The sequence below is a fragment of the Schistocerca gregaria genome, chromosome 2, assembly GCF_023897955.1.
Source record: "Schistocerca gregaria isolate iqSchGreg1 chromosome 2, iqSchGreg1.2, whole genome shotgun sequence".
Lineage (NCBI taxonomy): Eukaryota > Metazoa > Arthropoda > Insecta > Orthoptera > Acrididae > Schistocerca > Schistocerca gregaria.
In genome coordinates, this window is record NC_064921.1 from 631,050,689 (window position 1) to 631,074,850 (window position 24,162).

Here is a 24,162-nt window from a genome sequence, read left to right on the forward strand (position 1 = left end):
TTTTACATTCATATGTTTTAGTAGGCATGTTAAACTACATCTAATACAAAAAGTGAGATAAACGATTAGAAGGGTACACCTCGAAAAATACATTATTGAAGAGAAAGATTTTAGATAGGAGTGCTGGCAGCAGGGAGTATGAGGGAGACTCATGGTGAAGGGAGGAGAAGAATAGAGAGACATGATGAAACATAATTATGAAAAATATAAAGGAAAAGAAGACTGCGTGGCTAATAGAGATAGATGAAGAGAAAGGCATCTCAGGAGCAAGATAGGAGACGCTAGCTTTGCTATTTGACAGATGAGAGAATTGGCCTTGCACATTAATTTTGAGGAGAATTTTATGCGGATGATAGTAGGAAATGATTCAACTTCTTCTTAAAAGCAACAGGAGATTGAATTTTCCTCAAGGTAAGGGGCAGTTTGTTCCAGAGGCGAACAGCGGCAACTGAGAAGGAGTTTGCAAAAGTTTTTGTTTTGTGTGTGGGCACAGGATACCAGATAAAAGTGACCTCGTGTTTCGATTATGATGGCATGACAAGTTTTTAATCTCTGAAGCTAGGTACTGGGGTGCTTGCGCGACGAGGAGTCGGTGAAGTCGACATAGAGTGTGGTAGTCACGCAGTTTGTCCGGCCGCAGCCACCCTAGCTCGGAGTATGAAGCACTAACATGATCATATCGGCGAATGTTGCAGGTGTAACGCACACAGGCATTCATGGTTAGGTCTAGCCGTCTTTTGTTTTCACTACTCATGCCTTGTTGAATCACATCACAATAGTGGAGGTTCGGTAGAACGAGTGCTTGCACGAGCTGGCGTTTCAAGTCCTGTGGGAATATGTTCCGAAACTTTTTGAGAGCATAGAGACAAGCAGACGTCTTTCGGCACACTGCGACTGTATTCTCCGCCCAGTTGAGATTCTCGTCCACAGTTACACCCAAGTTCTTCACTGTTTTCTGATATGGTATTGGAGTACCTTCGAGCAGAATAGGAGGTAGCCGTTCGCGGAAATCTGAACTTATTAATTTCTGATGGGCTATTAAGATTACTTGCGTCTTTTTTGCATTTAATTTAAGCCCCAGGTTTTTCGCCCATGTTACTACTGAAGACAGATCATCATTCATCAGAGCGATTGCAGTGTTTACGTCTTCAGGTCTGACGCTTAGGTAGAGCTGGAGGTCGTCGGCATAGAAATGATGTTTACAGGAGGACAAAACCGACGAAATATCGTTGACATATAAAGAGAACAAAAGTGGTCCTAAGACTGATCCTTGTGGCACTCCCGAAGAAACATGTTTCCAGGAAGATTTTTCATTTGCGCAGACAACACATTGCTGTCTGTCTTTTAAGTAGCTTTCAAACCATCTCATTGCACTATCAGAGAAATTAAGCTGTTGCATTTTTCTGAGTAATATGTCAAAGTTAACAGTGTCAAAAGCTTTGCTGAAGTCCAGTAGCGTCAATACTGTTGCCTTTCGATTGTCGATGGCATATTTCAGGTCATCAGTTACTTTAATTAGAGCAGTGTTTGTGCTGTGATGTTTACGGAAATCGGATTGAAATTTGTCATATAGACTGAATTCATGCAAGTGTTCAGTGATTTGGTCATGAACAATATATTCAAGTGCTTTGGAAACAGCAGGCACTATGCTAATTGGTCGGTAATCACTAGGCAGTTGCGGGTTTTCGATCTTAGGGATGGGTCGAATTATGCTTCTTTTCCATGCAGTGGGGTATATTCCGTTCACGAGGGAAAAATTAAATATGTCAGTTAAGACAGGTACTAAGATATCGGCAACATTCTTAATCATGGTTATACCGATACTGTCGTTGCCTATTGCTTTTCTTGCCGTATGTGTTGTTACATGTTTTAGATGGAAGGTATCGTTGTTAGTTACCCTGTTTGGGGATTCTTGTGGACGGTAATTATCAGCCGTGCTGGTATTCAGAGGTGCAGAGAAGAATTCATTTAATTCTTTAGCAGACACATGAAAAATAGTTTCCGATTTTGCCTTTCCGACCCCCAAGCTACGGAGATTCTTCCATAGAGTCGTGGGTGTCAGATCGCTGCATACAAGGGAGCGGGCGTGCCTGATTTTGGCATTGCGAATGCATTGTTTCACTCTGTTCCGTAGCTTTCTATATTCTTCGAAACGCTCGGGTTTCCGATCTGCCTTGAAACGCCTGTGGGCAGCATTCCTATTAGTCATCATTTGACGTAATTCAGCTGTCAGCCATGGAGCAGGAGATTTTCTTACACGGACTGTGCGCACAGGTGCATGTTTGTCATAGAGGGCAGTGAGTTTATCACCAAGTTCATTAATTTTGCCGTCGATTGTAGGTTCTCTGATTATTTGATGCCATGAGATTTCTGAGCAATCGGCTGTTAGAGCGTCAAGGTCAATATGTTTCATGTTCCTACAAGTTATGTAACGCGATTTGATCCTTGGGGGCTGCACAGAGTAGGCCAGGAATATTACATCATGTGCTGAGAGGCCAGGGGCCGATGATTGACCAACATCTCTTACTTTGTCAGTCTGTTTCGTTGCGATCACGTCTATAAGAGTATGACTGTGCGCCGTATGGTGTGTAGGTTGTAATGGAAGAATGTTCATGCTATTGCAACTAAACAATCTTCTTAGGTTTATTGCGGAGGGAGTGTCTCTTAGCAGGTCTATGTTCAAGTCACCCATTACGATGACATGTTCGTATTGACACTGAAGTGAATGTAATTCCGACTGGAAGGAACTCATTGAGCTTATTTTTGGCGGCTTGTACACGACGCCAGTCAAGAGTTTCCGACTTTGTATATTTATTTCAATGAACATGAATTCAGCCTCTTTTTCTTCAGCAGGATTTGACATACATAAGACTTTCGCTTTGAGATCTGTTCGTATATATGCGCCGACCCCGCCACCTCGCTTTTTTGATCTGTCTGCCCTAAGAAATGTGTACCCTGGGAGATGAATAGATGCAGAGGATATGTGTGGTTTCAACCACGTTTCGGATAAGAGGATTACGTGGTAGTTTAGTTGGTTGAAGAGGAGGCTAAGTTCTTCATAATGCGCAGGTAAAGACTGAATGTTGCAGTGAGCTGCTAAAAGCTCGGACGCGTTCCGCTGAGCAGCCTGGAGTAGGGTGGCAGACTGGTTTGTCCCTTTGTTAGGCACAACCTGCCGCGAGGGGCACTGGCCGGTGTTTCCGCCAAGTGACATAATACAGGGGTGTCCGAGATTTTGCGCGCCCTGTTTGTGACTCCGCGAGTGCCGAAAGAAAGGCGACTGCAAGAGATTTCCTGAGGTTGCGGGAGTATAGAAAATGGATTAGTGGTATTCGGTGCAAAGAGAACATGACCAAAATGGTGACGGCTGTGTGTCACTGAGTATCCTATGTCGTAAGAGGAGAAATCTAATTAGAGTATTTGAAACAGCTTAGGGTGGAAAATAAGGGAAAGGGGAGTGATTTAAGAGGCCGATGCTGCCAGTAGAGAGAAGTAAGCTTAATATTTAATAGATTATCGTAGGAAGCTAGAATTAAATTGAAATTTACTAGCATGATACTGGTAGTGATTATCGTAGGAAGCTACAATTAGATTTAAATTTGCTAATGTGATACTGATAAAGATTTTTGTTATGAACAATTTAAACCGAAGAGATGGTTGACAAATGAACTAAAGGAGAGACTAATAATTGCAATAGAACTATTACAGAATGGAAGAGAATAAACTGAGAAAATGAAAAAACTATTAGCAGTAACTAAAACTAAGCAATGGCTACACTAAAGACACAAAAAAATAGTAAAAAGTTAATACAGTTACAAAAACAATTAGTTGAAGGTACAAACAATTAAAAAGTTAATACAATTACAAGACTATATCTGAGTATAGGACTGTTAAAATTTGCAAATGGTGTTAAGTTTGACTTCTGGCTCGAGTAGGTTCACTTATACTATTGTCATGTTTGTGACTGTCTTCTTTCCAGCTGCAGTCTTAATGATTACTCTGCCATCCTGAGTCCACACATTCTGAAGACCGAAATGGGATATGGCACTGTTTAAAATCTTTAGCCGCTCGTGTGTCAGATCTTCCCTTATTGTAAGCCCTGTCCTTGCTAACTTCTTCTTCTGGGTAAAGATCTCAGCCCTTTTTCGGTACGACACAAATTTAATTATTATTGGACGAGGTTTGGTAGCACCTGGTAGTTTTCGTCCCACCCGGTGGCTCCTGTCAATGTCTGCCTTGGTCACTTCAACGCCTAATTTTTCACGCGCAACCTGTATAAGCAGGTTGTCCGTGTCTTCTTCTTTATTTTCTGCTACTCCAAACAGTCGTAGACTATTTCGCCTTTGGTACTGTTCTAGCTCGTCTGTGGCGACAGATAGTTTCACTTCCAACTCTCGTGCCTTTTTCTCGTATTCAGACACAGACTTTTTTAGTGCTGTAATTTCGGCAGTATTGGCCTCAACAGTTTCACGCATTTTGGCCAATACTGCTGCCGTTACAGTATCTGATATGGTGCCTGCTATCAGATCGAGGTTGTTTTTATCGCGAAGCGCATCGTTTACCTCAGAGCGGACCAGCTCCGCTATACCGGGAGCCGCGGCCGCACCTTCCGCCAGGAGCAGGCCCGCCGCACCTGCTGCTTCCCCGCTGCTGGACGCGCTGCTGTTGACTCTTCTGTTTACCATTTTCTCGCATATATTGGCGGAGCACAGAAAAAAATAGCACTACTGCACAGAACACTGTTGTTTACACGATTTCCACTTGTACTAGACAACACCACCTGCGAGAACACCTTCGAATTCGACTAAATTTCGCGAGCCGAACTTAACACGTGTTACACTGCAGCCGCCATGACACAAGACATATCTATACGCGGGTTTTATAATGGAAACGCTCCTGCTGCTTGTAGAGAATACCAAAGACGATTTCCTAACGGCAGAGTGGCAGATTCATGACCGTTTACTCGTGTTTACACAAGACTGCATGAGGCTGGTGCAGTGACCAGCACTCATACCTCATCTGAACATGTAAGTAAACGGAGTCTGGATGAAGTAGGAGACAGTTGGTAGAATGTAGTCCTTTAACGAGCACACACAGAATTTCTACACGTATCGCTGTGCAACACACAACCATATGCCGCTTATTACGCATACACGTCTTCTATTAAGATATTATTATTTACAGTAAAGTCAATATCTTCGAGAAGGAGATGAAGGCAGATTATTGCATCTACGTCGTTGGCTAATGGCACATGACAGACTGATCCCACCAACACTGTTGGCCGCCCGCCGGGCGAGCTGCACGGAGCAGTAAACAGTCCTCGCGCCCGGCCGCGCCGCTGCCGCTAGGCTCTCAGCCACGTGTGCCGCGCCGGCATGCAAATGCAGTGATCAAATCATGCCCGCGGTGTGCTACTGAACATTCGCGTCAGAATTGCCCGTCACGCCAAGCTATTTGCTTTTATTGTAATGTTCAGAGTGTTTGCCAGAGAAAGCTCAGATCGGAAGCTCAAAACCGTTCCAGGCCCTTTGCTTCGCGCTGGAATCGGAATCGAACCAAGGATACTCAGGCTCGCGAAACTTCGCCCATGGAAATTCATGTAGTTCATTCCACTCCGCCCAGTGCCACTATCTCTAGCAGTGACTGTGTTCGTCCCAAAAATAGTGTGCGTCGACATTGCCGGAACTCCCGTCAAGTCGCAAGTGATTATGTGCCAGTGTCAGTTCACGTTGCTCTTGTCGTCAGCAGGACAATAAACGTTTTGTGGACTGGGACATTAACGGCAAAGTGATACCATTCCAGCTCGATACCGGAGCTCCAGTTTCACTGATCAATCAAGATACTTACAAACTGCTCGGCACACCTCCGCTGCGTGCCGCAAATGTTACGCTAAGCAGCTATTCCGGTCAACGGATCCCTGTGTTAGGACAATCCAGCCTTCGTGCAACATACAAAGGACAAACAAAACTTGTGTCATTTTACGTCCTTCGTTCTTCTTCTGCAGTGAACTTGTTTGGTTTCGATTTATTTCGGTTGTTTAACTTGTCTATAGTAAATCAGGTCCTATCAGTGAACCAGACTGTGCCTTCAGACAGTGTTTCTCGTCTATGTGAAGAATTTGCCGACTTTTTTGCACCGGGCATCGGTTGCGCTAAGAACTATGAAGCAGATTTGGAACTGAACGTAAACGCGCAACCGAAATTTTTCAGAGCCCGCCATGGTCCCCACGCATTGCGTGATGAGGTCGCAAAAACAATACACGATTTGGAATCACAAGGTGTAATTGAACGTGTGCCGGCTTCTCTCTGGGCATCACCCTTAGTAATTTTGCCAAAACCTTCCGGAAAGTTGAGACTTTGTGTGGACTTCAAGGCAACAGTGAATCCTCAACTCATGATTGCAACTTTTCCTTTACCCCGACCGGAAGATCTTTTTGACAAATTGTGCCCGGGAAAATATTTTTTGAAGTTGGACCTAGCAGATGCGTACTTGCAAATACCGGTGGATGAAGAATCCCAGCGCGTTTTGGTGGTTAACACGCATCTTGGTTTGTACCGATTCAAACGACTGCCATTCGGGTGTGCATCCGCCCCTGCATTGTTTCAGCAATATCTCCAAACTATTTGTGCGTCGGTCCCTACTGTAGCAAATTATCTGGACGATATTGTGATCATCCGGAAAGACGGAAGAAGAACATTTGGCCAATCTCAGAACATTATTTCAGGTCTTGCGACAAAATGGTCTTCGCTTGCGAAAGGACAAATGTGTGTTTTTTGCTCGGAACTTACCATACCTGGGACATGTAATCAATTCCCAAGGTATACATCCCAGTCCCACGCACCTTCTTGCCATACACGACTTGCCTTCGCCGCAGAATTTGAAGCAACTACAGAGTGAGCTGGAAAAAATTAATTATTATCGACGTTATTTACCACACGGCTCTTCCCTTTCAGCTCCGCTTCATCGCTTACGCCGTAAAGGTGTTCCGTTCGTCTGGACGACGGAATGCGAACGCGCCTTTCGCCAGCTGAAATCGGCGTTGCTTTTCAATACTTGCCTTACGCCATTCAACCCCCAGAAGCCCCTCTTGTTGATGGTGGATGCATCGGATTTCGGGATCGGTGCTGTGCTTGCGCATAAAGATGGATCGCACGATCGCCCTATTGCCTTTGCGTCCAAATTGCTCTCGTCTGCGCAAATAAATTATTCACAGATCGAGAAAGAAGCATTGGCTCCCGTATTTGGTGTTACAAACTTTGATGATTTCTTGTATGGTCGTCACTTTATCAGAATCACAGACCACAAATCTTTGACATCGCTTTTTCATCCGACCAAGCCTGTACCTCCACGTACAGCGCAGAAATTCATTCGCTGGTCTATTTTTCTCTCGCAGTACCGCTACGATATCTTGTATCTAAGATAGAAACGCCGATGCGTTGTCCCGCTTGCCTGTTGCTGAGGATAGGGCTTTCGATTCCTCCGAACTTGCTTGCATGTTCATTGATGCGGAAACCGATGACGTGGTCGAATCGTTTCCAACTGATTTTCGTCGTGTAGCTACGGCCACAGCTGCCGACCCTGTCCTTGCTCCCGTTCTGCGTTTTGTTGCTACGCAATGACCCTTGTCAAAGTCACGGATCGGGGACCCGTCGGTTCGCCGATTTTTTGCTCACAAGGAGAGACGTTTTGTACGACGTGGTGTTTTGCTGTTGCGTTCTGATAATGATCAGTCCAGGGTCGTGGTACCACGTTCGTTACAGTCCTCTTACAGCTTCTCCACCAAGGACATTGGGGTATAGTGAGAACGAAACAACTTGCTCGTCACCACTGTACTTGGTTTGGAATCGATGCCGCGATTACGAATATGTGTTCTTCTTGGATGGTGTGTACCGAACAACAATCAGCTCCACCGCGGAAGTTCTTTGCATGGCCAAAAGGCAGTTCCCCTTGGCAACGCTTACACATCGATTTTGCTGGTTCATTCTGGAATGCTCGATGGTTGGTTGTGGTAGATTCATTCAGTAATTTTCCTTTTGTTGTCCGGATGTCTTCCACGACGTCATCTGCCCCCATCCAAGTGTTATCCGCTATCTTTTGCATTGAAGGTCTTCCACTGACTATTGTTTCCGACAATGGCCCACAATTCATGTCCGCAGAATTTCAGTCATTCTGCAAGGCCAATGGTTTCAACATCTGACGTCCACGCAGTTTTCGCCACAGTCAAACGGTGCCGCTGAACGATTGGTCAGGACTTTCAAGTCACAGATGTTGAAGTTAAAAGAGTCGCATTCTCGGGAGGACGCGTTATTGCTCTTTTTGTCCTTGTATCGTTCTCAGCCCCGAAATGGTCGCTCGCCGGCTGAGTTGCTCCACGGTCGTCGTCATCGAACCTTGATGTCTTTGCTATATCCGCCGCATCAGGTTCCTGTGCAGCAGCAGACACCTGCTTTAGCTCCCGGCGACGTTGTCTACTATCGCCCATATCGAGGTTCACGGCGTTGGCTCGAAGGGCGCATTCTTCGCTGCCTCGGACGCGCTGTGTATCTGGTTTTGGGGGCCTCTGGTGAGGTGCCTCGGCATCTCAATCAGCTGCGCCTCTGTCGTCGCACGGGATCTTCCGCTCGCCGTCTGCTTTCAGCGACGGTGCCGTCCGGTCGGCGCCCCGGGGACTCATCTACTGGCTCGCCTCCGACCCAGGTGTTACCGACGCTGCCTTCCATTTTGCCCCATGGCGACGCGCCGCCGCCACCGCCGCCGCCGCCTGTTCTCCCGCCGGCGACGCCCGCAGTAGACGCATCGCTGCAACCGCCGGGCGCCTCCCTGGGTCACGCGCCGCCGATCGCTTCCCGTGACCAGTTGTCCTCCTACAGGGAACTCTTGCCCGCTCCAGACCACATGTCGTCTTCGCCCGTCGGGTGCTCCGGCCCGAGGGAGATCGACCCTTCGGCCCCTCCTGTCTCTCTACGGCCGCATACACCGCATGTTGGCGTGCACCCTGGAGCAGGTTTTCAGGCGTTCCCTAGCTCCCCGCGGTCCGAATGGCAGGGTGCGGGAGGCACTGCCTCGCCTGTTGTTAGGCTCCCCACCTCGTCGCATACGTCAACATGCGGTCCTCCCCACGGCGGGCAGAAGCCTTATGCCACAACCGTACGCCGATTTGCGGGGGAGGAATGTGGTGTCACAGCCAGACACCATACTTGCTAGGTGGTAGCCTTTAAATCGGCCGCGGTCCGGTAGTATACGTCGGACCCGCGTGTCGCCACTATCAGTGATTGCAGACCGAGCGCCGCCACACGGCAGGTCTAGAGAGACCTCCTAGCACTCGCCTCAGTTGTACAGCCGACTTTGCTAGCGATGGTTCAGTGACTTCTGCGCTCTCATTTGCCGAGAGGATGGTTGGCATGGCCTTCAGCTGCGTTATTTGCTGAATCATGTAGCATAAAGAGCGACGTTCTCCGTTAATGGATTGAGGTTGAGTATTCCACCAGCTGCGTCAGTTTTTCTCAATTCTAGTTCCCTTGTCATGTTCCAGACCTCGCGCCAGCCTGCGTGGGCTGAGACGCGTGCATTTCGGCATCCTTTAGAAAAAAACGGTTGGCTCTCCTTCCAACCACAGTAGCAATAATCTGCACTCGTAATAACATCAGCCGACAACTATAGGAAATGTACTCCCGTTTATCTCAAATTGGGATCATTGGATCGTAATGTAAGGTTTGGAAGAAACTTGTGGATTCATAGGGAAAACGATTAAATACGTAGTCAATCACTCAGTCACTCTTACAAAAACAGATTTAGCAAGAGAGAAGCTAACGCATCACCGCATCTACTGAAACTACTAGAGATTGTTCAGAAAAGCAAGTCATCACAATGAACAAGTAGAAAAACCGAAACAGTTCGGTAAACTGAGAAAAATACAAATTAAAATATCATATTATACATGTAAGTAGGCCTACTTGATATATACCAAAAAAGAGAGCAATCGATTGCAGCATAATCTGATGAGCATGCCAGTGAACAGAAACATTAATGTAAGAAAATCACGAAAAGACATTAAATCTAAAATTATAAAAACAGAACAAATTTAACTACAGGACTAGGTATCAATTTCACGAAGAAAATTTTGCACAATACAATGATGAACACAAGTACGTACCTCAACATAATGTACTGAACACATGGTGGAACACTGACGAAAATGTGAAGTAGGAAACCCCACTATTTACCCACAAAAATCACATCTTAATGGAAAATCACAAGAGACAAGCACTTCGAAAGACTAAGAAAGGAAGACGCCAATACTACTGCAGTACACCCCAAAAAGTGCTTAAATAAAGACCTAATTACAAAGTCCTCTAACTACAGTAAAATTTAGAATTCCAAAACTGCTTAAGCACAAATAGACCCCTTGAATGAATCTAAATCACTGAGGGAGCAAAAACTTTGTCTTACCACTCCATGTGGTAGCCAAATGATTTATAGATATAGTACTACTCACATAAAAATCGAAAGTTCTTGTGCACATATGAAATTAAACACTAAACAAATAGTACAAATTATCTCATAACATTCTAAGCCTAAGGGTTACAGAAATATAAATAAATAAATAAAATAAAATATACCAAGACCATTTCAGTACCTGTAACTACATCTCTAAGTGTGTACATGCGGCACGATTTCACTTATCAAGAATTAAAAAGAAGGTGTCCACCCATTATTGACCATATTTCAGTCACTTGTTAGATTATAAAGTACGTGTGCCTAAACAACTGTATCATGATCGTAGCTGTGCATTTTTCCGAAATCAAAATTGTCATAACTGGCATTGAACTCCAAGGAAATTATGGTAATGAGGTTAGACATATCAGTTTTCTGATTAAGCTGATGACGTAGACCACAGTACTTGCTACAAATCGCCTGTCCATTGACTGATAATTCGTAGTTACATTCATTCCCTTCAGACAAGTCCCTTGCAGTGAAGTTAAAATCTTCTGGGTTATTAGGCCGCGTCATGTTTCTTCTAAAATGTTCGACGTTTCGACTCCTCTGCTGGGATCTTCCTCAGGATCTTTTGGTGTCCACTACTGCTAGAACTCTGTCAGAGACCAGTGTCGTGTCCACTTATAAAGGGGGAGTTTTCTGGCGTTCGTGCTGGGGTAGAGATAGTATTGGTTAAAATTCATATGGCTGTATGGCTACCATTGGTGGGCCATAGTCATTGGCTAATGCAGAAGAAGGGGCGTTGGTAGCTCATCTCCTGACACTGCCTAATAACCAATAAGATTTTAACTTCAGTGACAACGGCCACGAAAGCCTGCAGACTTCCATAATTACCTTGCAGTCAAATTTATAACTACACTCCGGATATGTCTGCCACAACATTCCAAATTTATTACACTCGAACTTTCATTCCTACCGCATTTCAGTTATACATAGCCGAAGCTCCATGGAGCACTCTACTGAGTATTGATAGATCTAACTACTTACAAATCTCTGGTCAACTGGTGAGTAATGTAAGTTGAATCAAAAGACAAGCTGTGAACGAAATTCACCCGATGCTGTTAGTTACAGACACAGATGCCTCCTTTGTGGTGTGATGGAAGTTACCTATCAGCATCAGATATCGACGCAGAGCCGCGCAACGGCGAGATGCAACTCCCTTCAACCACGAGAAAACACAGTCGCCTCGCACATTCAAACCAACTTCCAGAATCAAAATACAGGTTTAGGACACAGGAGAAAGAACTGGAAAAACAATACATACATGCAATGACTGGAAGAAAATCGCACGTCTTTTCCTATGTTGGCTTCCACCTCATACGGGAAGCTAGAAACAATACAAGTAAGTGACACAAATATATTAAATGGATCTCCCGGATCCCTTACAATAATTCCATTTGGTACACAAATCTGAGCATTGCCATGCTGAACATATAATGTGCGTATGCTTTGTACACAGCAGTTATTGTTATATAAAGCTGATTATTTACAAGATCTAGTTATGACATAAAGCATTTTGTGTAAATATTGAAAATCATGAGTGTAAATGAACCTGGAATATCGATGGCGTGACTCTTGATAGTATGAATGTTAACCTCGATTTATGAAAACATCATCAAAATCTAAAACGTTATTTGTTGTGTTGTGATTATGAGATCAGTGCCAACTATCATCACAAACTACTGTTCTACAGTATCGAAAAACATCTCAGTTTTTTTAGTTACATCTGTATATTCACAATCACTATTGTACTCGTTTTATTTTCTAGCTATGACACATCTTATAAACATATGATAAGATAAAGAGGAAGTTTTCATTTTATTAGTGTTACGTTTAGAGAATAGTGGATGGGAGGACGTCAGCTTCTGTTTACATACCATTGCGTGTTTTACAGAGTGGTGTCATTGATACTTTCTTAGTACTCTTAGTGTTGTAATGAAAAGAAAGTGATACCCAAAACCTTTATTCGTGAAAATTGCTTAGATAAAACTCACCTTCCTGTAAATCAGAGCACAACAGGCAACTCTGATTCTCATGCCAACGTAAGTGGTCAACATTGTGTGGTGATGATGCCAGAATAGTTTGAGGAAGTTGATTAGCACCATAAGGCTGCCATAAATGTATGCTTCCTGTTCCGTAATATTACTATCTGGGTTGAAATACTGTATAGTCAAGCCCAACAGAATTGGCTGAGCTACTCTGTAACAAGGAAAGAAAGCAAATGTATGAATCTAAAACAGCAAGAAAGCAGATAGTTGGCTTAACCCTGTGTTTAGTTTCGTTTAGATATAATTGATTATAATGTGTAATGGCTCAAATGCTAAAAAATAGCCCGCATCTCGTGGTCGTGCGGTAGCGTTCTCGCTTCCCACACCCGTGTTCCTGGGTTCGATTCCCGGCGGGGTCAGGGATTTTCTCTGCCTCGTGATGGCTGGGTGTTGTGTGATGTTCTTAGGTTAGTTAGGTTTAAGTAGTTCTAAGTTCTAGGGGACTGATGACCATAGACGTTAAGTCCCATAGTCCTCAGACCCATTTGAACCATTTTTTTTTTTGCTAAAAAATAAACAACGTATTTTCTCATTAATGAAGTTTGCACATAATGGCCATTTATATGGCACCATCACAGACAGAAGTATATTGATCTTAACTCTAGGTTGACGTTACGCAACTCACGGGCATTTCATCTGTCAGTCTTTCGTTTCCCTTCCCTGTTATCATCAAAATTTCATCGTCACATAGAGATGACTCATACAGTAATTGGTACTTTTAAAGAACAGTAAATGCACACAAGTTGCTGTCGTTGTCACCTATCTACTATTCTGTGGCGTACTGTGTGCCAGTAAATTTTGACTAGCGTGCTAGAGCGCAACCGACCTCTACACTTTGTCGAGAAATCATCACACAAAAGCACAGAGCACAAGTAATCAGTCAGTCAGAAGGGAGTGGTCACTTGTAACTACTAAGGGACGTGCTTATCAGTGTTTGACAGACGAAACACCTTGAAGGCGCTGAGGAGCGATCTTTAACTCAGTTATGAGTAAGACAGATTTCATAACTCCACATTTCGCTTGTGTCAGAGATGTGATAAGAATAAAGAGCATGTAGAGTAATCATTTCAGATAATTAAATCTAGATTTGTTTCCGAATTGTGGTCTGTAGCTACTGAAGAACACCATTTGTGAGTAAAGTCATTATAAGGCTCTTTTGGGAATATCTAAGTGCTAAGACAGTTCTCTGTGGTAAATTCGGGATTGTGCAATCCGAATTTTATTTTTAAATCCTTTTTACGTGTTTATAGACTTAGAGGAAGTTTGTGAAAACATCGAGGGCGTGAAGTGGTCAAAACGTTTTTTGTAATAGGCTGTAAGCCTGTAAAGACTAACACAAGAAACTTAAGCAATATTCACAGTATTCAAGAACCAACAGAAAAAGTTGAAACTAAAGAGAGAAAAAAAAGAAAGGCTAGGAAGAGACAACGATACCTATTCCTTCTTATTGAAGAAACAATTTGACCCATATGATGAACACCGAATCAGGGGGAAGAAAAAGATTCTCTAGACAGAGCTAAACCAGCGTTGAAGCAATTTCTTCTCCTTTACTGTAATTTTATTTCCCGGCCCCAAATGAGCAGGGGAGGGTTGGCAGCCGCACAATTCGCCGCTCTTCAGCCGAGGTACACTACAGGCCTAAAAAAAGATGTAAAGAGTCATAAATAAAGGGTGATAAAAACGGGAACACACGTAGTAAGGGGCAGAAAATGGGGATGAAAATATACGCTTACACGGAGACTTTCATTGGGAGGCACAGTTAAAAAAGAGGCCACATAGAAATAAAAACACAGGTTGCAATGTGCGTAGCAGTAAAATACACTGAAGTCACAAGCACACAATAAAAGTTGGGACAGTATTAAAAATCTACACCAGAACGATGGTACTGTTAAAACCACTGCACGAGAACGAGCACACACGACGAAGAGCAAAATCTGCCAGGAGGGACCTGCCGAGGGAGTGGAGGTTACACTGGAGATACATGACTGGAGGTCAACAGTTCAGTTTTACTGTCAGGCGCCATAATCTGTCATTAGCTGAGTTGTAGTAAACAACAGGTGACCAGGTGTGTGGTCGGCAGCGTGTCTCGCTAAGACAGGAGGTTTCACTGATTCACTTTAGAGAACTGCTTTGTTCTGTATTGGTGGCGTTTATAGATTGTTGGCAAACAGAAAAACTAGAAAATGTGGATATCAAATTTCGACCAGTGCGCAACGCTGGTAACAAGTCAAGATTCATGATATTTTCTTCATTTCTCAACTCTGACAACGAGATTGTGCACACCCATGGTCTTCTCGTCAACAACGGCGACGAGAAAACAGCAAATAATGTTGGAGGAAAGGCTTGTGGAATAGGATGGGATTTTTATTTTCACTTATTTCTGTGTGCATGCTACTTTACTTCGATTTTTGTGACAATACTGCGTGGCTTGAAATTCTGTACATACCAACTTCTAAGACTGCCAGTCAATTTCCTTTCGACGAATTTGATAAACTGTTCTGAGTAGATTTTTCAGACACGGACCAACCAGAAACGATCATCCTGCAGGTGATCCAATATGATTGCAACTGTCTGCAACCCAGAACTTCGTTGTGGCACCCATGGCCAGATCTAAAGAAAGGAAGGACAAAAGCCAAAAACAACACTTTCCGGCGTCTGATCGGAAAACTAAGGCCTGAAACAGCTATATACGCCGAAGAAAAAAATGTATCACTTGGCAGTCGGTTTGTGATTCCTTATCCCAAATCAAGACGAAAGTGAACCTAGCAACGAGGCTCTGGCAACTCTATAACTACATGCAGCGTGGCCGAGAACAGGAAGCCTGAACTCTGCATTTTTCCGTGGCCGTCGCATTGGCTTGGTGGGAACAGATATGCGGACTCGCCGACCGCATTTGAACCAAACCTCTTTTTTCACTCAAAAAATCAAATTCTATCCAGTTCACACTTCCATAATGCAGTATCTGGTATATTTCTGTCTGTCACTGTTATTTTTATTTAATCCTTTCAGGGGAAGTGGTTCCGTTTGAAACCCCCTACAATTTTCTCATTTTGTGGCAAAAGGGCAGTGGCTCCATTTGGGACATCTTTCAGCAACCTAGTTGGTGCTGGCCTCTAGCGGCTGTTGCTGGAACTGCTTCCAAATCTGTAAATATTAGCAAGTAGTGAGGCGAGTTGGATAGCCATTTTTGTACACTGTGAGCGAACGTCTTTGTACTCAAATTGTGACTGTATTCTTCTGTATTAGGTAACTTTCATGCATGTATTAAATGCAGAATACTGTTCTGTTTACATTAATACTATATGTACTGTAATAATAACCAAAATAATGCATTTATTTCCGTGAATGTTGTGGTGGTTCCACTTGAAACCACCCTGTATGTGTTCAGTTTATGTATATTTCATTTAATTTTTACATTTTTCAGTCGCACTGTTTAAAAATTAATACAATAAAAACAAGTAAAAATTAAAAAAAAAATTATTTTGCCCCTGAAAGGGTTAAACATTAAGACATAACATGAACTTCTTACAAACGTAAACGACCGCTTTGTTTCGTCCATGACACAAATAAAGTCACCAGAAAGCATTGGTGGATACAGTAACATTGTCTGTCTCCAAAGTGGTTCAAAATACACAATAGTTATGCTATCCTAGATTGCACGTTATGCTACGCACAATAATTACATTCTTTGCGTCTGATGTACAGGCTTATCTTCACAGAGCCAGTATGTATATGTATGAGCAACGTTCACTTTACAGAAGTTGTTCAAAGCGACCACCTTGCATTTACAAACACTTCGCCATTCGCTGGATCATACTTTGCTGGACCCTGTGATGCCATGATTAACAACAAGATATAATTTTTTCCTTTCTTTTATTACCTTGTAATCCATAGATGTATTTCCGATGATATAGAATGTTTTTCATTTGGTTATACAGTGTGGAACATGAAGTGTGTGACTATGGTTACTGTGCTATTTTCTGTACGAGTTCCTTACGTAAGGACTTCGATTTTTTGTTTCTGGTGATCTTCAAATAGTTTTAATAAATGTATTGTGTGAAACGGAATGCAGTAGGCAGAAGTTTTGTAAGAACTGTGGAGCGAGGGAGGTATCGATAGTTGTCGGGTCGAACATGAGCAGACAGTGGCAGATGGCGCGAAAGCATGCCGGCACGGAAGCGAGTGTGGTAATGGTGTGCGTTTAACGCGATAATAATTCTGGACTTTCTTGTGTTAGACCGGTTCGAAGTTTGACTGTATGATGGATATTCTAAACGGACATTGAATTACGCAAACGCTGTTGGTTTTTTCAGAACGGTGCTTGTGGCAGTGACAATGCTCTCGTGAACAGACAGTATTGTCGTCGGTTTAGATTTGAGCTGCATTACATAAACTGTGAATTTAATACTGCTCATTTTCTTGACTACGATGTATCACGTGTGCGAAAACACTAACTGCCCATGTGGTAACTGTCAACCGTGTTGCTACGTTAGTGACTGCGCGGCAACAGTATTATTATGAACCATGAATATTAACTGTAGATGGACTGCCTAATTTCGCAATTGGCAAGTCATAACAATTTAAACACTTCAAGTGGAGTGTGGCAAACTGCTATGTGTGAAAGTTGCAGTTGAACTAATACGACCTTCAAATGCTGCAAAAGCAGTTACTTTGTTCTGGCCTACGACAAATGGATGCTACACCACATATTACCACCGCCAGCCGAAACAGGATGTAAGGAAACAGGATTTTTAATGTCAAGGATACGACTGGATGAACTTATAGCAATCATATCAGCAACTTGAAACTGCTTCTACCGCCGTGGCCACATCACGCCGACCCAGAACAGATAAGAATCAAAAACATTCCTCTCTTCCAGAAACACATCTGCAACCAATTTAATTGCTTTATGCTTTGTAATCGATTATCTCTTGATGTTTCTTTCTGTATATAAAAGTAGTGTATTGTAAAGACTGTTCACCTTTATGATTGTTGACCCCACCCCTAACAGTACTTATCGACATCATTTATTTGTTTTTGATTTTCAGTGTATTTGTAACAGTGGTTGCATACATTGTATGCGTCTTTTGGAAAGACGTGTTTCGATGTGTAGGTACAGTAATTTAGAAAGGAGAGTTTATGTGTTGCACTGCGGAATGTGGCCACATGTGTAAGTTGAGGCAACTGCCATTGAATTTATTTACACCAATCAGTTACAAGGAAGTAGCTTATCCTCCATTGGTTCAAGTTAGTGTATTGGAGGGAATTTGAATCTGACGGTTGTCAAAGTATGCGATCTTTGTTTACAAGCCACTTAATGTCATATTCTCATTCATTCATGTTTAGATGCAAATTTATATGGGTTTAACTGTTACTAGTAGGCAAAATTACAATACACTGTGTCATTATTTGTCAAATTAGCTTCAGATTGTTTTACGAACAGGGTTCGGAGACTTCTCTTATAGAGTTTTCCGAAGTAAAACGGGTTGGTGGGGTTTACACAATATTAATTTTCTTCATGCAGTTTTTCTTTAATTATTTTCTGATTACAAATTCACGATCACAGTAAATCTATAGGAACCTTTTTTCCTCACAACCATATGCAACGCACCTGCATTCACTATTTGCGGCACATCAAGGACGCGTACATCTTTAGGTGAAGTACTATAAACTTCTTTCTTTAAGTGTTACCACAAATAAGATTCAAGTGGATTAAGGTCCGTTGAACGTGGAGGCCAGAACATTGGAGCTCCATGACCAATCACTTTCCCTGGAAGTGTTTTATTTAAATAATTGCGCACATTCATTCGAAAGGGTTACGGTTCACCATCATGCTGAAACCATAGCTGTCGCCGAACATCAAGTGTTACGTTTTTTAATGCGGCAGGCGAAGAATTTCAAAGAAACATATGATGCAGGGACGCGTTCAACTTGTCTGGGAATAGGTAGGGGCACGATTCCAAATCACAGGTTCATGGTAAAGCGTACCTGAAAGCCACGTGCACAGATGCGTTGTAGGTTGTGTTCCGACAATAACGACTGCTGTGGAGGTTGAAAATACCTTCACCACTGAAGCTAGATTAATCAGTCTATATGACATTATTTATAAATGTTCTTTATCTTCTACTTGGTGCAAAAGCCATTCTCAAAACTGTACTCGTAGAATGCACTCATCCGATCACTTGCGTTGAGTTAATGTGTAGCAATATGGATGCAGTTCTTCATCGTGCAACAATTCCAGTCACTGTGATCTCTGCAACTGTCTCTAATATCACGGATACTTCGTCAGTTTCAAGAATCGCGTCCTCTGTTTGGGATGTATGACTAGTCCTCGGATGACATCTGTCTATTACTTGTGGACGAAGATAACCAGTTTGCGACAGCGTTGCTCTAGGAGACGAAAAACATTCTTATCGGGATGGCGCCTTTGAGTATACTGTGTGGCATACGTAGGAGGAGCAGCGTCTTTGCTATCGGATGCACCCAGCACCAAGAGCAAATCGACATACTCGTTGTTTGTGTACTCCATCGTAGACGCCCAAGATGAGTTTGAAATTATCATTTGTGATTGTGTTCTGCTTGGTTAGTACAAACGTGCATGCAGTTTAATGGATCCCACTGTCATGTGATAGGCTATTTTCATGTGATAAAATGATGTTCTGCTTATAAAACGAAGAGAACTTGGGAACGGACGTTTAAAAAATTAAAAAAGTAGCCTGATGAGGACTCGAAGAACCATAGCTCGGTTTATGTGGGGTTGAACGCCCCACCAGTCTTCTTTCATGTTTTTTTCCTCTATTCATTTTGACCATTAATGTTCTGAGCATTTGGTCTAGGCCGGCGTCACGTGACACCTGCTGAAGTTGACCGCTGCACGTTTCACTCAGGTTTTTGTCACAGAGAACAGCCAGCCCTCTGACTGAACACACGGGGAAAACGTGCCGGTGCGTACTAAGCGAGCTACGACGGCCAGCAGCGTAGTGCATAGTGCTACACATTCTTCCGCACATTTCGATGCCCTGCACGATATAACAGTATACTAGTTCTTCGTTTTAGCATATTTTTCAAGGCGCTCCCGATCTGCTTGTTCTAGTTAAACTTTTGTCTTGAAAATGGATGAAGAATTGCATACCGACCTCCAAGTGCGGCAATTTTTCTTCATCCTGTATATAGCGTGTGGTGCAGCACTGCATCATGCATCAGATACCAGACGATGTGGAATAAAAACTATTTTTATTAGCATGTGCAGGCTGCACTCTATTTCAGCCTCCTCAGAAACTGTCACCCGCTTGTGAAGCTCGAGAGATATTTTGACTCGAAAGTCCGTCTCGCTGCTGCCACACAGAATTTTTTTCAATGTTTCAAGAAGTCAAATCAGAACCATAAAGCGTGAATTACTCAGTTACAAGGTCTGACTAGGGACTGTAAATTTCATTGTGAAACAGATCAGTACAATAAATCTTCTGCAGATTCAGCAATATACGATATGCTTGTTATACACTCCCCTAACGTCTTTATAAGACTGTCTGCCGTTGATTCGGTCATACGAACAAAGGCATGTATTTGTTCAAGCATTACAGTGCGAGGACGCTGATGCATTCAGTGCCTGATAGCATCTCGCATGGCCATGCTACCAGCACGACCAGCCCCGGAAAACACAGGGCGGACACACTACTCGAATGAAACAGTCCGGCCGGCCGGAGTGGCCGAGCGGTTGTAGGCGCTTCAGTCTGGAACCGCGTGACCGCTACGGTCGCAGGTACGAATCCTCCTCGGGCATGGATGTGTGTGACGTTCTTAGGTTAGTTAGGTTTAAGTAGTTCTAAGTTCTAGGGGACTGCTGACCTCAGATGTTAAGTCCCATAGTGCTCAGAGCCATTTTTTTTTAAAGTCAGGAAACAAGTTTATAAATGCTAAATTACAATCTTTTTCACGCTGTGGCATAAACCAAAAAGGATACTTGTTTCTGCTATAATGTACTTTGTAATTTCTGTAGAAAGACCAGACACAGGACTGAGATGCAATACGAAAAAAAAAAAAAACCTGATGCTCAAGCAAATATGTTTTCCGTCAGTAACAAGTCATTATCTGAGACTCTTCTAGTTCACAAAATCCCAATACATTTTCTAATTGTCACAGGGTCGTCAGTTTCAGTCATTAATAAGTTCACTGTTCTGTTACAGCAGTCAGGAGAAACCAGTAAAAGGGCAATTTTTCAACAGAATTTACGAAACAGGCAACATTCGTACTTGAAAATTCAGTTTACAACGACTGGGTCTTTTTGTTTCAGTTTTCACGAGGAAGTGAAATTCTAAATGGAAAGTTAAAACACCGGTTAGGAAAATATGACGCATCATAGGTTACGCGTCACACACTACGCTGCAGCTGAATGTGGTGGCGAAATTTTGCCAAGCACATTTCTCCTGTGTTAAAAGATAAAACAAAGTGGGGACTTCGTAGTCTTGATCAGGATGAGTTTATTCGAGTCGAATCAGTGACCAGTAGCCAAGGGATGATACGGATCGTCGATGTAACGAATCCCAGCGGTTCACAGCGAAACTGCGGAGATTTCAAAGCGACGACTAGTGCTCAGTCTGTTGTTGACACATTTTGTCCACAAGCCGGAAGAACTGATGTCAGAATTAGCTGGTGATGTTTGCCATTGCCAGGAATGTTTGCAAATCCCTTTGGACGAAGGCACACAGAGATTTATGTTGATGCATACTACATTTGGTCTCTATCACTACAAAACATTACCTTTTGGAATTGCCAGTGCTTTTAGTTTGTTCCAGCGGTATTTAAAACAATCAATTCAGCAAATTCCTAACATTGTGAACTAGTTGGACGACCGAAGTGAGGCTGCAACAACCCCACAGGAATTTCCATAATTTGAAATTTGTTTTCAAAATTCGACAAGAAAGAAATCTGATATCCAAAAGTGACAAAGGCAACTTTTTTTCAACGTGAAGTACAATACATGGGGCACACGGCACCAAGTCGACGCCGCAACATACTGACGCCATTAAAAACCTTTCAGCTCCCAAGGATGTTAAGCAATTATGTCCCTATTAGGACCAATAAATTAATGCCGAAAATTTCTCCAACATGCAGCTTCCATCAGTGAATCGCTGTACCAAATTGAACTGGAACAGTGAATGCCAACTCGTATTTAGCAAATTAAAACAATGTTTGCTTGACACCAAATGTCGTATGACAAAAGGCCCACGATTGCTGGGGATGCTTCAGACTACGGTAAAGGCGCCATTCTGTCCCACCGACATCATAGTTTTGAACGTTCAACTGCGTTCACATGGAATCCAACAATGGTACAAAGAAATTGCAGTCAGATCGACAAGGAAGCTCTTGTGATTGTTTATATCAGCAGTTAAGTACTTACTAGATTACATTTACGGATGAAAATTCATCCTCTTCACAGATCACAAAACTTTACTGCCTGTCTGTGCACGGAATAATACTGTTCCTACACGGACAGCTCAACATTTGGAACGTTGGTACTTTTTCTGTCGAATTATGAGTATGAAATTATATTCAGATCGACAGCACAACACACTGATTTGCTTTCACATCTCACAATAGAGTAAGACAAAAACTTTTACTCATCAACTGATGTTGAGCTCTCCTACTTCGTCTAATACCTTTCCTAGGCTGTTCATTATCTTTCCTAGTCAGTTTAATATTTTCCCTACACTTGTTAATATTTAGTGTGCTGCTTCACCATTGGAACTAAGTCCACAATTGCTCATAATCTTCTTGTTTAATAGTTCCAACAGTTGCACTTGAACTTCCCATGTCGCATGCGACTATCATGCCATAATCATTTGACACCTCATTGTCAACCACTTCCGTCTGTGTTTTCTCTAGCTCTACTGCTCAATTCATATTTTGATGATACTGATCTACCAGTAATATCTGTGCTCATGTTTGTAGTTGCCGTGATAAAGTTTACTACCTTGTACATTGCAATAAAATTCACACACACAATCCACCAGTGATATATACAACAATAACAAATGAGCTTCAGTAACACTGACATCACCGAAATTCAATGCCAGAGAACTCTTCAACAGCGAAAAACATACACACAGTGTGGACTAGTAGCAGTCCTTAGCGGTCACTGGTTACCAAAAGCTATGTTACATACAGGTACATTCAGCTCTCCTGTGGAGTAACCATGGCTGCCTACTTGTTTCGTCGAGTAAACTGATAAAACACTAACAAAAGTTAGTTTCAAAATGTTATTGAAGCTACGGAGCGTGCTATTTTTATTATATTTTGCTACGCATCTTTGGTAACACTTACGTCTGCACATTTATTGCGCTCAATCTGTGTGTGTTGTTTACTCCTAACGTCATCACTCCTGTGAGGGCGCGTTTCAGTCACAGTCGAATTGTTCTAATTATCTCATGTAGCATGTGCTCCATACATTGGGAACGGGGATGATATTCCACAGTCTTCATGTCAGCTCTCCTGTTGCACCACGGATTCTCTGCCGAAGTAATTCCAGCGTCTATTGTCACATCCGATCTAGACGTTGTTGGTGGGATGGATGGCTGTGAATGTTTCACTGTCACTTCCTCGACATCAGGGTCTTGTCATATGATTGCCCTGTTATGCAGTGATATCATCATGCACCCAAGTTCTTTGTCTGTAAATTTATTGCATTTTGCTATGTCACAGGAACCCTGTTCTTCATTTATTAACAAATGGGATCTCATTCGTATCAGAAAATTGCAAGTTCTAGAAAGCACGTCCTCATATCCTATCACAGTCATCATGTGACCAACCTGGCTCGAATATGTTGGTAGGGGAGCGAAGTTTATTCTTCACAATCGTCGCTCACACCACCTACCTTAAACTCCAGCACAGGCTGCTCCTTTCCCCGTCGCACCATTCGGTCTGCCCGGATATACCAAAACTAGTGACCCAATCCGGTTTCGTACCGGTAGCACTAATTATTTATGGTCGGACTTGGATGGCAAACTGGTCATTAGATCACTCAAGTCTGCAGATCGCCTACTCGTGAGCGTAGTTACGGACTTGCCATGCTACAGATGTGTACAGATATACGGGTTGGTTCACGTTCACCTGATTACAACGCACTTGATTTCGTCTCATGGGACCGCCTGTACCAGACGTCCGTCGAGAGTGAAGTGCTGTCCTGGCAAGAATTCTGACTGCATGCGACACTGTTCAGACGACACTGGAGATATTAGAAAGGGTACGACAGAACTTTGTGCCACGATTACATGCCTACATCGACGCTGGGGGACGCCATTTTGAACAACTTGTCTAAATTTAGCAACTTATGGTATTTTTTCTTAATCTTTTGTGCATTTAGGATTTTCAGTCTCTCTGACACAAAGTTGTGTGCGCCGTTGCTAGTCCAGCAGCATGAGAAATTATCTGAGAGTACTGGAGATCCTTTAGGCTAAAGCGGAACTTGAATAGATGCTCATACCTTTAGACTCGGTCGTTTCTGGACTAAGGTGTCTTACTTCATTACCACAGCTTGATAAATTTGTCGTTCCGCATGATCCTTGAAAGTTTTTAACATCACTACTGAGTCACCCTCTATGTTTCTATCACGCATGATTCG

The 24,162-nt window shown here is 42.9% G+C and overlaps 1 protein-coding gene across 1 annotated transcript in view; it reads right to left on the bottom strand.

Annotated features, from left to right (window-relative positions):
* LOC126334648 (ATP-binding cassette sub-family C member 4-like) overlaps window positions 1-24,162 on the bottom strand; it is a 225,429-nt gene that overhangs the window by 164,007 nt on the left and 37,260 nt on the right. Inside the window, exon 5 of the mRNA XM_049997093.1 lies at window positions 12,492-12,696. Within this exon, the coding sequence (XP_049853050.1) occupies window positions 12,492-12,696 (205 nt within the window). The remainder of the gene's footprint in view (window positions 1-12,491; window positions 12,697-24,162) is intronic.